We start from the raw sequence: 17298 nt of genomic DNA, 5'->3' as shown, positions 1-17298 counted from the left end.
ATTCATGTGTTTAGTGAATTTCAAAAGATTAAAGCTTTAGTTGAAAAAGAATCAGGATGCCCAATCATCTTTCTTAGGTCAAACAATGGGGGTGAGTTTTATTCCAAGGAATTCATTGACTTTTGTTTTAAATACGATACCAAACATTAGCTTACCACACCCTATACTCCTTAATAGAATGGTATAAATGAGAGGAGAAATCGAAGTATTATAGACATGGCCCAAAGTATGTTGGAGAATAAGAATGTTCCAAAGAAGTTTGTGGCTAAGGTAGTTTACACTACAATATACCTTCTTAACTGGTCTCCCACACAGTCTGTTAAAAAGATGGCCCTAGAGGAAGCTTAGTCTGGGAGGAAACTAATAAGCAGTCATCTTGAGGATTTTGGTTCCATTGCATACGTTTGGATTCTGAATGCTAAGAGAACAAAATTGGATTTCAAATGTTAGAACTTGATGCTTACATGATACAGTGAAAATCATAAGGCTTATCAGTTGAATGATGTGGACACTATTCATCTAACATTTAGTAGGGATGCTGTATTGGATGAAGAAGGTAGGCCTTTTTAGTCTCTTCTAACATCAAGAATCTTGAAGAACAACCTCTGCAGGCTAAATAATTGGGTGTCCAGATTCTATTAGCTCCACTTGAAGGGGGAATTCTGTCAATTTTTAACTTGTGGAATCCCCTAGGCAAGTACCCATACCAACAAATTTTCCTTATAATAACTTGGATCAGAATCTAGATGATTTTCATTCCATGCAGCCCAAGTCATGGTGATCATATTGATTTGGAAGAAGATGCATGTACCATGCAACCTAAGTGGTGGGAATTGGTGATGTTTGGTATAATGAATTGGTTTAGAGTAGATCATCTAGAGGCAAGAGAAAGGAAAGTACAATTAACTTTTCTCTTATGGCTAACATTCAAAATGTTTATGAGCCCCAAGATTATTCAGAGGAAAAAGGTAAAATTGAATGGGAAAAGGCTTTAGAATTTGAACATCGTAGTTTTTTTAAGAACAATACCTAGGTTCTTTCAGATCTTCCACTAGGGGAGAAACCCATTGGTTGCAAATAGGTGTACAAAGTCAAGTACAAAGATGACGAAACACTTGGAAAATACAAAGCAAGCTTGGTGGCTAAAGGATTCTCGCAAAGAGAAGGCATAAACTATGAGGAGACCTTTGCTCCTACAACAAAGTTGAAAACCTTCTATCTTGTTCTAACCATTACAACACAACTTGGCTAGAAAGTCTATCAAATGATTGGAAGAGTGCCTTCCTCAATGGAGATTTGGAGTAAGAAGTATACATGATACAACCTTAAGGTTTTAAGGTTGTAGACAAAGAGCATGCAAATTGGTGAATGCTCTTTATGGCTTAAAGCATGCCACTGGGTCATGGTACATAAATATTGGCACGTATTTGGATGTGTGGGGATTTCAACAAAGTCCTTCAAATCAATCTAAACCTCAAAACATTTTACTTTTGATCTATTAAACTTCAAACCATAATTAACTTATTACTGTAATTACGAAACATGAAAGCATAAAACACAACATACATATGAGCACCAAATTTGCATGGAAAACCCTAAACAGGAAAAGACCATAGTGAGAATCACACTCATAGTATGAATAATTGATTACAATATTTAGGCAGAGGCCAAGGAGCTCACTGCCCCTAAGAGGACTTGCAGACTAAGATGCACTACCTTAGGGCAAGATGCAAAGGACTTACAATACTAAGACTCACTGTCTTAGGGAAAGACAAAAATGATTGAACTGGCTGCCAAAAGGAACACACCTTCTCTTGGTAGGTGCAAAGGATCAATGAACTAAAATGAACAAGATCTCCTGATCATGAAATTGTCCTTGAACCACATTGCCAAGTGACCAATATCATGGTTAACACATCTGACATCAAACTTTATCTCAAATCTCTCCACAACTGTCTTTTGCACTTTTATTACATCAAATATGCTTACACATCATTCAAATCCACTTCACACCAATTCACCTATGTCCCATACAACTCATACATTTGCCATCGTATATATACAACATAATTCATTGAAACCCTAAATTAAGTCGACCACATACAAAATATACAATATTATAAGAATTGGGCCACCTAGACCTTTAACATCAAATGTGGTCCACTCTAGGAGATATAGGGGACCCAAAAGCGTCATAACACAACCTTTCCCAATGATTCCAATGAACTGCACACACTAACACATCCTCCAAGGCCGACACCAAAAGAAACGTGTAGATGAACAATTTAGCACACCAACCAGTCGGCCCAAAAAAATTCTCCAATGCACAAAACTCAATGCGGATTTATACACACCATGGTGAGACCCATATCAACATCAAAACTCAACCACTAAATTGTGTCCAAACCAAAAAGATATGATCCAAATAGAAAACATCACCTCAACTAGCTGAAACCTAGACCAACTGACAACACTGAACTCAAAACATCATAACTTCACTTTCAGATCGAAACATCACTAAAAAATTAAATTAGAACACTAAAAAATAGAATAAACATGTTCTCCAAGCCGCAACACAAAAAACTACATATCAGAGAACCGCCAAGCATTCTTCATAATAGTTCTGATAGACTACCACAATCAGAAACAACGACAACTAACTCCACCCTCTAAGCAACAAAGGACTTGTAAACTCAGTAGTACAACATACACAAATCATGAACATTATATCCATAACTGCACTCCATAATCTTCACATACCAAAGGAATGCAAATCATTCTAACACTAGGACATTAAATACTCTTTCTTGCATATTGAACCTTCCACTTCATCAACCTTCTAGAAGCACCTCATACTTACTCAATATCATTACCAAATCCCTCAACAACATCAGAACATACTTTTTTAGACAATTTGTAACACATAGCGACATCAATGACAACCCAAGATAGGTTGACATTAATGACAATATAACACAAAAACTCATCTGAAACATATGGTGACATCAATGACAACACAAGATAAGTTGACATCAATGACAACATAACACAACAACTCAAGTTTTCAACACATGTTGTTATTTCATATGACAATTTGTTGAAGATGGATTAATGATGTTTCAATATGTTCCAATTGAGAATTAGACTGCAAACATTCTCACCAAGTCCTTGAGGCCAAACAAATTTGTCAAATTTAGGGGCAAACTAAGTGTAGATAGTAGAATGACCATTAAGGGAGTGTATTAAAGTAATATTGTTTTTTATTACGAAAAGAAACAGGTTTTGAAGGGACCCAAAACCCTTTACATCTAAATTACATAAGATATATCATATAAAGCCCAATCAGAACAAAACCTTCAAACAAAACCTAGTAGGGCTGAGAGATAGTAGATACAAACAAAAAAGACTGCCCAACCCACCAAGACTGCAAAAAGCCAACACCGACACAACGATAGAAACAAAAAATCAACCCAAATTTTTAAAATTCTCAACAACATCAACACTCAACTAATGCATCTTCTTGGCAACATTCTTCAATTGCAGAATGTCTTGGGGCACTTCAGTGACTCTTTTTTTAGGCTTGCACGAGTACATTTTCCTGGAGGACTTGATTCTTTAGCACCAACACCCACATCCTTATCCACATCCACAACAATCCTTTCCATTTGAGATTTCTCTAACTTGCTAACCATGGTGGACATATTATTAACAGAGGCCTTTACAATATTATAACTACTTTCCATAATGCCCCGAAGGGTAGCCTCACATTTGGCAATCCTAGCCTCAACATCCACAATTTTTTTATCATAAATCTCCTTCACCTTTTGGATGGATTCTATGTTTTTGGCCATACAACTAGTCATAGCTTGCTTTTCACTTTCAGTCCATAGAGAATCCACTGAAGCCCCCTCAACCACCTCCTTACCAGTACTAACAAGATGGGCACCAACAACAACATGCGACTTGTCCCCAACACTCAAATTATCCTACACAACTTCCATCTTGGAAGATAAAGACCATTGCTTGAGATTAATGTTCTTGATCTCATAAAACACCCACTTGAAAAGACGAAAAACCTCTAGAGAGTTGTTCTTGGAAATATTCAACACATCAAATAGGATCTCCTATTTAGGATGAAAGTCTCGTGAAGTAAAATCCACCAACTCCTAGGAATTGTGTTCCGAACCATGGGAGGAAGAAGACACCTTAACATTCTGAGTTTGATCCAAGAAGTCATGTTCACCAGAGTTGTCTGAAACCCTCAAAGTGGTCTTTTGAGCTTTTCCCTTAGATCGTTTACTTGAACCCTCTCCACCAACATCCAAGCTGAAAAATTCCATTATCACCCTCAAGAGCCACCTCCAAATGGCCTTAATCTGATGTGGCTCAAAATGGGTCTTGTTCGCTTTCACCAGGTGCTCACGCTCCTTATCTTTCTTGGGGAATTTCTTCATGGCAGCATCAGAGATCTTTTAATCTCTGTAAAATTTTATCCCCTCCATAGACATGCCCATCACTTCAGCTATAAGCTCTTCATTAATCTTTGTAACATTACCGAATAGATTCACCTTACCATTCTTCCACCCCTTCACAAACTGCCTGGTAATACTCTAGTTGTGCCCATGCAACTTCTCCAGGAATGGCATCATGCCCCCCTTTTGCAACCTATGCCAAATGGTAGGGTTCTTCTTCTAGTTAGCACAATTAGCCGGCTCCACTCCGCGTCTCTTACCCCCCATAATCTTAAATATTGACACAAAAACAACACTCTTCGACAAAACAGAGTCAGTACCAAAAACCAACAACAACTTTTAAAACAAGTAACACCATAAAACGTGTGAGGTCTGGAGGAAATGATTCTAAGTGAAGGCATTTAGACGAAACACAAGCCAAAAAATGATGACAATATTAATTACTTTCATCATCGGATTTAGTAGGAATCTCCTCAAGTCTTCTATGTGTCCGATCGAGCATGAGAAAGGACCGAACCTCGACCTCCAAGGTGTCTTCCTTAAACGAAGTCTTCCTTGAGTCAAGACTAACCCCTATATTGGCAAAATAATCCGCCACACAATTAACTTCATAGAGTACTTAATGATATTCTCAATAGTCCAAGAAGGCTTACTTTTCCCCCTTAGGCATTGAATAATGTTATTTGAGTCACCCTCAATCCACACCTTCCTGCATTGTAATTGTTTAGCAATTTGCAATGTTTGGAAGGCACCCATGGCTTCAGCAAGGTGGTTGGTCTAGGTACCCATGGGGAGTGCCATCATATTAAAGTAATATTGTTATTTTTAGCTTATAATGGCCATTTAATTTGTTTAGTTAGTTTTTAGTAACATTCTTTTATTTCATTAGTTCTTGATTGTTTTGTTATGGAAAGATCTTCTATAATCACCTATTTATGGAGTCTTCCATGCCTTTGTTTGATATCAATTATCATTTCATCATCAAGATGAGAGAGCTAGAGGGGAGAATAATGAATTATGGAGTATAATCCGAAATGTTGATGGAAAAAATTATTACATAGTCAAAATCCAAAAAATTCACTATATTGATGTCATGAAATGTAAACATTTCATATTGTTAATATTGTTCTTCATAATAAATTTGTATAAAATAATAATTACCTCCAAAAAAATGATAGATCAATGAAAAATTTATTAAAGTACAATGAAGTGCATGCCTAGTAATAATTGTTGCATTGAGCTCTAACCAACTTCTAAAAGAGATGTTGGATGACACTTCAATCCCTATTACTTGCTTCACATTTCTACATTGAATAGAGGAAAAGCAAGAATTTATGATATGTCCTCCTAGCTTCTCCATTTGAAACCTCTAGAGTATTCCAAAGATTATGTTTTCATATACTCTCTAAACCTCAACATCTATCCTTTCTTTTTGAAGGGGAATAAATTACACTTGCAGAATATCTAGGTTAAGTAAATGAGGTTGTGGTTTGATGCATGCGCTTTCAATATATTTTAGGGTAAGGTCCCATGAAGTGGGGCTTCCCAAAAATTTTGATGGGTGCTACTGAGAATTTTAAAGAATATTTTAAAGTTGATGATCCCATCAATTTAGTAGTGTTGTCTAGCTTAAAAGCTTAAGCTCCCAAATTTAGGGAAGTTGGTGGTCTCATGAAGAATGTTGTGAATAAAAACTTAATAAATAAACAATATTTTCCTTCTATTTCTTTTATTTTCTGGTAGAAATCTAAAATAATAGTTGAAAAGTGGCACAAATAATTCTTGAGTTGGTGAGGCAATTTCTAGCCCCACCCTAGTTGCAACTACTGGAATATGCAATCCTAAAAAGTAGGGGTTGTCCTTTTTCAAAAGGATTCCAAATAATTTTGTAGCATAATTTTTGTTTTGTTTTGTTTTGACCTCCTACTTCGTGAAAATAGATCCCAAATCCCCTCATAGAACCTTACCATGGGTGGGGTCTCATGGGGGAGCTTAAGCTCTCTTTTTTTCAAGAAAAGGAGGTCCCATGAAGAAGAAAAAAGTGCCACATGATTATTTGAATTCTTTTCTTGCAAAATAGGAGCTCCTACTTTTTAGGCTTTCATATTTGAGTGGGTGAATATGGGGTGGGCCTAGAAATTGCTCCACTAGCTTAGGGAATTTATCTTCTACTTGTCAAACATCTAAGTTTAGATTTCTGTGAAAAAAAATTGGAGGGTTTTTTTTAATTTTTACTTGTTTTTATCGCTGCATGGAATATAGAAGATAAAGGCATTCTATTCATGAGACCACTAGATTCCTTAAGTTTTGAAGTTTAAACTTTTAAGTTGAAGTGCATTACAAAATTAATGGACTGGTAGTTTTAAAATACTCCTAAAATATCTCAAAAGCTCTAGCTCTATTTTTTAGGAAGCTCTCCTCCTTAGTACCCCAACCTTAGTGGGTGTTAGAAATTTTAGTAGCACCATAAATTTTCTAGTATTAGAAAAGTTTAAAATTTTAAGTTCCATAATTAAGAAAGTTGGTAAGATTTTTTTTTAAATAATCATAATGTTAAATTATTTAATTTTAAAAATTTAGGAAATTGGTGGTTGAACAAGAAATTTTCCTTTTCAAAATTATTCCTAAATTTATTAATGTGAACTTAAATTTAGTTGTATTTTTTTTAACTAGGAGAAAAAAATTCCAATGTCACACATAACATACCTTCTTGATTATAAAAACTAAAAAGTGTTAAGTTTTATGATTAGATTAGATAGAAGATATTTCAAACACAATTGCATAGTATATACCCTAGGAAAACCTTCCAACTTGAAGGTGAAAAACCCAACAACAAACGTCTTGTAATATATTAGACAAAATAGCAAAATGTCTTTACAAAATGCTTCACACTTTGAAGCTATATGACAGATCAGATTCACCCTAGATCTCAGTGAATGCAACCCAAACTTCCAAAGAATGGTATATAAGTTCGATCTGCCTTATATGTGAACATGACATGCTGAAGAAAGAATCAATATGCTAAAGATGAAACACGATATGTTGAAGATGGTATACGATCTGCTGAAGGAAGGTACTCAATTTGCTTATGTATATTGATTTTCAATGATATGGAAAGAGAGAGAGAGAGTCGATCTATATGTACCCATACATGGGAGACTCCAAACATCATGCCTTTTCCAATAGTCAGCTTGTCATTAACAAACACGTCTCTTAACTAACACGACTTATCACAAGGTGGTGGGTTATATAATTAGTTATATTTTATTAACAAACTGCTTCTTGAAATCACCAATATAAAGTATGTAACTCGACAAGAAGTATATAATTTAAATTGATGCACATAAATGTCTAAGGCCGATAGGCCACTTAACATTTGCGTCGACCCGAAGGAATCCGACTGAAGTTATATAACATTAACACTCCCTCTTAGCTAGAGAGGAGTCCTTCTCGATCTTTGTAAAGATATCCACCATGGCTACTCCCAGAGGGTGGGTGCATCATGGCTACTCACATGAATGGAAATGCAAATGAACACAAGTGCTCATCACGGAATCACTCAACGTGATGTCGTCATCCCATCATGACGTTCACCATGGCTACTCCCTGAGGGTGAGTAAAAACAAGTGCTAAGTCATGGAGTCTCTCACATGACATCCACCATGGCTACTCCTAGAGGGTGGAACAAAGGCTTTCACCTCAAACTTCTCTCTCACATAAAATAATGCATTAACAAGGGCTTTCACCTCAAACTTCTCTCTCACAGAGAAGAATGCATTAACAAGGGCTTGCACCTCAAACTTCTCTCTCATAGAGAAGAATGCATTATATTACATCTCAATAAATTAATGATGTTGATACTCCCTCTTAGCCAGTGCTTCATTCTCCACAACTTCAAGCTTGTCTTGAAAATGCACAAACTTCACTTTGGCAAGGGGCTTGGTGAGAATGTCAGTCGTCTGTTTCTTAGTACAAATGTATCTCAATTGAACAACATTCCTTTGTACCATATCTCTGATGTAGTGGTATTGAATCTCAAAATGCTTTATTCTATCATGGAACACTGGATTGACTAATAGCTTCACACAACTTTGGTTATCACAATGAATAACTATAGGCTGCAACGATTGTCCAAATAATCCTGCAAGGAGCTTCTGAAGCCACACTACTTCGCGAGTTGCCACACATGTTGCAATGTATTATGCCTCTGTGTTGCTCAAGGCCACTGAAGACTGCTTCCTTCTACACTAGGAGATCATATCAGATCCCAAACTAAAGCAACAACTAGAGGTTCTCTTTCGATCAGTAACACTCCCTGCCCAATCAGAATCAGAATAGCCTTGTAGATTCAAGTCCACACTGGAAGAATATTTCGAGCCATATCCAATTGTGCCATGCAAGTATCTCAAGATATGCTTGGCTGCAACTAGATGTATCTGCTTGGGTTCACACATGAATTGACTAAGTGCACTCATTGCATAGAAAATATCCAGTCTAGAGTTAACTAGATACATCAAGGATCCAATCAACTACATGTACATAGTAGGATCTACAAGATCTGAAATAGCTGCAGATTCCCTCAATTTCTTCAAGTTCGTTTCCATTGGGGTAGACATAGACTTGCAATCTAACATTCCAAATATCTTCAAGATGTCAATGATGTATTTTTCTTGACTCAAATAATCTCATTAGGACTCTACCATACTTCCAAACCTAGAAAGAAATGCATGAGTCCTAGGTCCTTGATCTCAAATTCTAATGTCAACTCCTTCTTGCATCTAAGGATGAGATGATCTTCCTCGGTAAGAAATAAGTCATCAACGTATAGCACCAAGAGTACAAATTTACCATTGAATACCTTGAAGTAAAGATTCACATCAACATCATTCTTGCAGAAACCCAAACTCACCAAGTATTTGTCAATTCTTTCATACCATGCGTGAGGAGTCTATTTAAGACCATATAATGCCTTTTTCAATTTGCATACATGAGACTCTTTCCCATGAATCATGAAGCCTTCAAATTGCTCAATGCAGACCTCTTCTTCAATCACACCATTGAGAAAAGCTATCTTCACATCCATCTAATGTAGCTTCCATCACTTAGCTACTGCAATGGCAATGATGGTCCTGATGGAAGTATAGCGAGCAATAGGAGCAAATATTTCTTCACAGTCTATTCCTTCTTTCTGAGAGAAACCATGAGCCACAAATCTAGCCTTGTACTTCTCAATGCTTCCATCAGCTGCATGCTTAATCTTGTATAGACACTTGGAAGATACAACTAACTTTCCTTCAGGTCTAGGTACAATATCCCTAACATCATTTTTGATAATGGATTGATATTCTTCATCCATATCATCTTTCCATACTTGCTATTTTGAGGCTTCCTCAACATTGGAAGGTCCAATCTCAATAAGATTACACATCAATGCAACATAGCTAGAGAATCTTTGTGGTCTTTTACTTTCTCTGAATGTGCCTGTAGGAGCTGCAAACTTTTCTACCTCTTGCATAACATTTCTTGCCCAAAGAGGTCTCTTTCAATTCACAATAATATCTTTAGGCCCATCAATAGGATTCAAAGGTTCAATTGGATCATCATCTGCTATAGGTTCAGTGGACTACCTTTGAATATCAGGAGTATGATCAATGTCCATGTCTTGAGGAGTCTCATGATTTTCATCATCTATCTTTATGCATGAACCTTTAGATTTTCTAAATGCAACATCTTCCTCAAATGTAACATCTCTACTCACTTCTATTTTCTTATGACCGGGAATGTAAATTCATTAGGATTTAGAGGTTTCATTGTATCCCACAAATATTTCTCTCTTGCCAAAAGGTTCTAACTTGTTTCTTTTGTCTCTGGGTATATAAACATACACTAAAAAACCAAAGATCCTCAAGTGACTGACATCAGGCTTAATTCCTGAAAAAGGCTTCTTCTGGAGTCATAATCTATAATATCAGATGAGGACATCTATTTGGAACACACATTGTTGTTCTAGGAGCTTATGCCCAAAGAAAGGTTTGAAGGTCTTGATCATGGATCATGGCTTTTGTAACTTCAACAATGGTTCTGTTTTTTTTCTGCAACCCCATTTTTTTGTGGGTTGTAAGGGACACAAAACTCCCTCTTGATCCATGCCTCAATACAAAAATCATGAAAGCTACCAGAAGTGTATTCACCTCCATTATCAGACCTTAAAACTTTAATTCTCTTTCCAGATAAGTTTTCTACTTGGGCCTTAAACTCTTTAAATCTACCTAGGACTTCATCAGACTCTTTAAACCTTAAGAAATAAATCCAAGTCTTCCTAGAGTAGTCATCTATGAAAGTTACATAATACAAAAATCCACATAGGGATGTCATTGACATTGGACCACATAAATCAGAATGTACAAGATCTAATTTTTTTGTTGACCTACTTTCACTGCTATGAAATGGACTCTTAATATTTTTACCCATAGCACAACCTTTACAAGTACCATCATGTACATGACTAAGTTTAGGAATTCCTTTGACCATTTTATCCAATGATGGAAGAGTCCTAAAATGTAGATGCCCAAGTCTTCTATGCCATAGTTCGCTGGAACTGGAAGAGTCACATAGAAGAGCTTGAACTGGATGAGTGAAAAGTTTATACAAACTCTCATGTTGATTGCTGATCACACGAGTGGTCTTGATGCTGGAGGTATTTGGCCATGCAAGAACTCTCCCTTCTGAAAATGTTATTTGATAACCTTTATCCTCCAAGGCTGAAATGGACACAACATTTCTCTTGATTCTTGCCACAAATAAGACATCACTTAGATGAAGAGAAATTTCAGATTCTAGGTTGAGTAATGTAGCACCAAATCCTTTCATTGAATAGCATGCATCATCTCCAATGATCACTTCAAGATTAGACTCCATTTCCACCAAATTCGAAAGATGTTCTTGATAGCCTGTGATGTGTCGAGAAGCTCCACTATCAATTAGCCAAGTGTCACTATCTGTGGGAACATTACTTGATAAGGCAAATATGAAGAGGAATCCATTGGAGTTGTCTTCAGCTTCCTTTTGATTTGAGACTTCATTAATATTTTCCATTTGTTGTTTAGGCCTTGACAAACAATCTCTTGCGTAGTGACCAAACTTGTCACATCTAAAGCACTAATGTGCAAGAGATCTTTCTTCTTCTTCTTTGAATCAGGTACAGAATCTGATCTTTGATCTCTATTCCTCTTGAAGTTGCCTTTCTTCCAATTTCTTCCTTTCTTGGTAGATTGAGTAGCAAGAACATGAGTGTCTTCATTTTGAGAACTTTGTCAGTTCCCCTTGCAGCCAATCTAGATTATTCTTGGATGCAATCCACACGAAGACGATCAAACCTAGGCAATTTGGATCTCCCACTTATACTTTGAATAGATGGCTCCCAAGAATGAGGGAGGCCATTCAATGCCAACATGACAAGATCTTTGTCTATCACTAGGTTTCCAATAGGGCTTAGTTGATCCCTCAGTTTTGAGATCTTCATGAAGAATGACATGACTGATTCTTCTTTCGCCATCTTGACTTGATGAAGTTGTTGCTTTAATGCAAGAGCCCTACTTGTGTTGTTAACATCGTATAGGACCTTCCAAGGTCTTGAACATGTCTCTTGCAATTTTCATCTTGGAAATGAGAGGAACTAAATGATCTCTCACTGAGTCAATCAATATCTTTTTCTCTTTTATGGCATTCTTCTTGAATTGAAGTTTCTCCTCTTGATCTTCTGGCTTAGTTAAGTCCTTTTCCTCAACAAACCAAAGAAGATCATTTTATTCAAGTGCAATAAGCACTCTAAACTTCCATGAAGTGAAGTTTGATGCACCTTCAAGCCTATCCTTGACTTTAAGTCCATTCACCATTTTCGCTTTCTAAGAACTACTCCTTAGAATGAGAATAAATTGTTGTGTATAAAAAAAAATCTGATCATGATCTAGTTCATTGTGGCTCTGATACCATGTTAAGTTTTATGATTAGATTAGATAGAAGATAATTAAAACACAATTGCATAGTATATACCCTGGGAAAACCTTCCAACTTGAAGGTGAAAAACCCAGGAACAAATGTCTTGTAATATATTAGACAAGATAGCAAGATGTCTTTACAAAATGCTTCACACTTTGAAGCCATATGACATAATAGATTCACCCTAGATCTCAGTGAATGTAGCCCAAACTTCCAAAGAATGGTATATAAGTTCGATATGCCTTATATGTGAACACGACCTGCTAAAGAAAGAATCAATATGCTGAAGATGAAACATGATATGATGAAGATGGTATATGATTTGCTAAAGGAAGGTACTCAAACTACTGAAGGAAGGTACTCAATCTTCTTATGTATATTTATTTTCAATGATATGGAGAGAGAGAGAGAGAGAGAGAGAGAGAGAGAGAGAGAGAGAGAGAGAGAGAGAGAGAGAGAGAGAGAGAGAGAGAGAGAGAGAGAGAGAGAGAGAGAGAGAGAGAGAGAGAGAGAGAGAGAGAGAGTTGATCTATATGTACCCATACGTGGGAGACTCCAAACAACATGTCTTTTCCAATAGTCAGCTTGTCATTAATAAACACGTCTCTTAACTAAATCAACTTATCACCAAGGTGGCGGGTTATATAATTAGTTATATTTTATTAACAAATTGCTTCATGAAATCGCCAATATAAAGTATGAAAGTTGGCAAGAAGTATATTATTTAAATCGATGCACATAAATGTCTAAGGTCGATAGGCCACTTAGACATTTACGTCGGCCTGAAGGAATCTAACTAAAGCTATATAACATTAACAAAAAGTAAATACATTTAGGTTAGGATTGAAATAGTAAATACCTGATTAATCAATAAATTTAATAAATTGAATATAATATTTAGAAAATAAAAAATGCTAGAATATATTGTTGAAGATATTAAGATTTCATTCACCAATGTGTTAGAATTTTAAGGTTTGGTCAAATGAATGTCTTAAAATCAATGAAATGATCTCTTCATGTTGTAATTAACATCCACAACTACAAAACTAATCTTCACACTCATGAAATTGATATCACATAGAACTTAACCCAGATCCACAAAAGTGAATTCACTAAAATCTAATAATTAGAATTTTCTAACATTGCCTTGTTATACCTCTCTTTAAAGTGGGGCAATGTTTACAAACATCATTAGGAAACCTAGTAAAGGAGGGTCATGTTCTCTTCAATTGTGCACATAGGTGATCCAATTCAATGGTGTTGAAACAATATTAAAGACAATAAGCAAGTGTGCAATATGATCATGACAATGTTGCAAGTTAAGAATGAAATTAGGATGCATATGATCCATCTATTATCGTCTAATGTAAATTCTCTTCTAATAGTTCATTAATATCTTAATTCATTTGTAAATGAATAAGGAATAACATAGCACATAAATTCACAATATGTATATTTGATCTAGGGTGAAAAAAGATAAATATAAAGATTGATAATGTTTTCTAGAGATGAGTAGTGATGGGAACATGATAGGAAAATGTCATGAGAAAAAAAATCATGCAAGAATATGCCACTTGTAGACATGCCATTATACAAAGTACACTCTAATTGAAGTGTGCCTAAAACATAAGGAAACAAGGCAAGGGTATGCAATTTTCATCATCACACTTTCACTAGGTTATTTAAGTAGTAGCTTCATCTTCAAATGAAGAGTTGGCATGTATTTGTTTTCAATGCATAATAGGGAAACGCTAGTTCGTTGCCAATGAAGTTACTTGCTTTTATGTTTTTTTTTTTGTGAAACTTAAGACTACTTGTTTATTGGAATTGATTTTATGACTAATAATTTTTTATATCATATCATATCATATCATACACATCATATACAAACTCAAATGTATCCCTCATCCAATGGAGCCTTGGGAATTGTTCTTATGTTATGAAATTCTTTAATCTTAAATTGTTTTAGGTCCATATAAGATTAACTTGAATCATTTCACTTTAATATCTTATCTTAAAGCAATTGTTTATGTTTTATGCAAAATAAAATGGATTAAAAATCATTATTTTTTCCTTTATATGGATCAAGAGCTGTTTCAATGTCATGTAAAATAAAATTGACAATAGCATGTTTGATATTTATCACAATATTGCTAGTAAATATCAAATACCTCAAATTTCATAGTAGAGATTGTAACTTGGTTTTTTGAATATGTAATCAACTTCTTATTGCCTTTCTTTAAGACTTTTGATATCATAAATTATTGTTTAAACTTGTGTAAGTACAAAATATTCTTTTATGACTAAATATGACATGAGAATATCATGTAAAAGGAAACATTATGCACACAGTCTTTATTATGAAGAAAAATGATGATAATATCATAAATATTTATGAAAATATTGTCATAACTATCTTCCTAGTATCAAGTTGAAGAGATTACAATTTAATCTACAAAATACCTACTAAAATTGCATATTTTCATGTTCTTAACATTTTGAATTGTTACTTATAAATGTTTTGCAGGTACATAATTTCATCTAATATAGAAAATAAACCAAACGATTATATCTTCATTTATTATCAAGGCAAAAATGATGCATGGGAAGGCTATGCAGGTGCTGTTGTTTATACACGAACCCCAACCTTTTCTTCCAGTATTATCCCTGAGATAGAAAAATCTGCTCAAATGGTAGGAATAGATTTCAAAAAGTTTAGGAGAACAGATAACACATGTGGCCCTGAACCCCCTTTATTAGCTAGATTAGAGAAAACGGTTAAGAAGGGTGGGCAAGCATTTGCAAAAGAAGTAGAATTAGGGAAAGATATTAAAATATTTGGAAGGTCATAAATGAGCTTATTTTATGGATTTAGAAATTGGATAGGGAAATTTGAGAGGATATGTAAAATTTCCAATAAGAATTGAACAAAGAAATGAGGTATCCTACTATCACCCACCCATTTATTCAGCCATGTGGACACACATGGTGAATGGCTTGTCTATGCTGACCTACATGACCAATGACATTATTGGTCAATTTTGTGGGAATTGGTACAAGTGTTGTTTAATGTAAACTATGGACATTAGTGCATTGAGAGACACTATAATTTGTATATATTGATGAGACTTGACTTTATTTATTAATTGATGGATGGATCTTATTTATGCTATATCTATTGTATTAGATAATTGATTTCATGTATTTCTAATGCTTATGTTGCTTATATTTGGACCTAATTTGTGTTTGTCTTTTTATATTATTGCTTGATATGTTGTGTTGGTTGATTGAAAGTTTGAAAGCCTTGCAAAATATAAACCCTATTTATAGATGCCTTTGATCAATTGTGATTTTCTTAATGTGGGAGTGTAATTATGATTATTGTAATTATTTTCATTTCATCCCTTCTTCGCACATGATTTATTCATGGGTGATGGAAAAATAGATGTGAATGAATGGGAAGATCATGGGAAGCGTCATGAGTAGTGTTAAGTGTCCTACACAATATAGCCAATGAATAAAAGTGAAATTTGAAAGAAAATGAAGAATAACCTAATTCAAGACTCTAGCAAGTGTAAGTAGATTAGGTTTGTAATGTGCCAAATTTAATATCAAGGAATTAGAAAAGAAAGTTTAGATGAACATATATATTTAGGTACAAATATATATGTATATTTTTGTACATATATGTATGTATATATTTATGTACATATATGTATGTATATATTTATGTACACATCTATGTATATACTTTTGTACATATGTCATAACCTCATTCTTGGACACTTGATGTATTTGATATTAACAACCATTGTTACCCAACCACATAATGAAACAGAGTCAATGCACACCCACATAGAATAAAACCAATGCTAGACTTGCACAATCATCATGGAATGATATCATGCAATGAAGAATGGAGAAAAAGCATCCTCCTCACAACCTATGATAGAGTTCTCACTCACACCATCACACAAACAAAAGATGAGGGTAGAAGGAATTGAATCACATACTTAATTTTACCCCTCTCCCATTCTAGCCAAAACAAAAACCCAAGGATTGGTTTTATGGAATTGAAACCTCACCTTGAACATGTTGCAAGTGGTCCATCATAAGGAAGATGTGACAACTCACCTAATTTTCACTAGAGACTAACCACACATAATCATAGACACAAACACAACACAAAATGTGTCACAACTAATGAAAGACACAATATTTAAAACTTAATAGACAAGAAAGAGTGGTATGACCCAAGACAAATGGAGGACTTAGTTATGCAAGCCGAAAGAAATCTACACTAAATTGGGTACAACTCCATCATTTATGAGTTGTTATGGAATAATTTGTTTGCTTCTAATTATATTAAGCTACAATATCACATACACAAAAATCATAAGATGCCAATATAAATTTTCACCCAAAGATTATACTATTCATATGCAAGCATTTATCTACTCAAGTTGTGACAATGGAACATGTAATCACATACAATTTCTAAACTTGGGAGATGCTAACAGTAGCATAATGACATTAAATTTCACATATCCATACACATCTAATATGAGGAATAACATGTATAATCAATCATTTTCTTATGAATAAGATCAATTTTTAGGATTATTCACAACATACTATGTAATTCCAAGTTGACAATCAATTTCAACATAAACAACAATATTATATGGCCACAAAGGAGATATCACATCACAAACGTGGATGGATCATGTTTTGACTCAATTATGAGGTGTGTATATAATTCCCATTTTCCTATCATTTAACAAAAGTCCATGAATTTTTCATAATAGTGTTGAAAGCATAAAGTGCC

General features: G+C 34.8%; 1 protein-coding gene across 1 annotated transcript in view; it reads left to right on the top strand.

The window, feature by feature from the left end:
• LOC131043841 (violaxanthin de-epoxidase, chloroplastic) overlaps positions 1 to 15632 on the top strand; it is a 36899-nt gene extending 21267 nt beyond the window's left edge. The window contains exon 5 of the mRNA XM_059216776.1: positions 14998 to 15632. Coding sequence (XP_059072759.1) covers positions 14998 to 15322 — 325 coding nt within the window. The 3' untranslated portion in view covers positions 15323 to 15632. The remainder of the gene's footprint in view (positions 1 to 14997) is intronic.
• Positions 15633 to 17298: the final 1666 nt, after the last annotated feature.

Source organism: Cryptomeria japonica, chromosome 2, assembly GCF_030272615.1.
Source record: "Cryptomeria japonica chromosome 2, Sugi_1.0, whole genome shotgun sequence".
Taxonomy (NCBI): Eukaryota; Viridiplantae; Streptophyta; class Pinopsida; order Cupressales; family Cupressaceae; genus Cryptomeria; species Cryptomeria japonica.
Note: the sequence above shows the minus strand (reverse complement) of the source record. Positions and strands in the feature narration are given on the sequence as shown.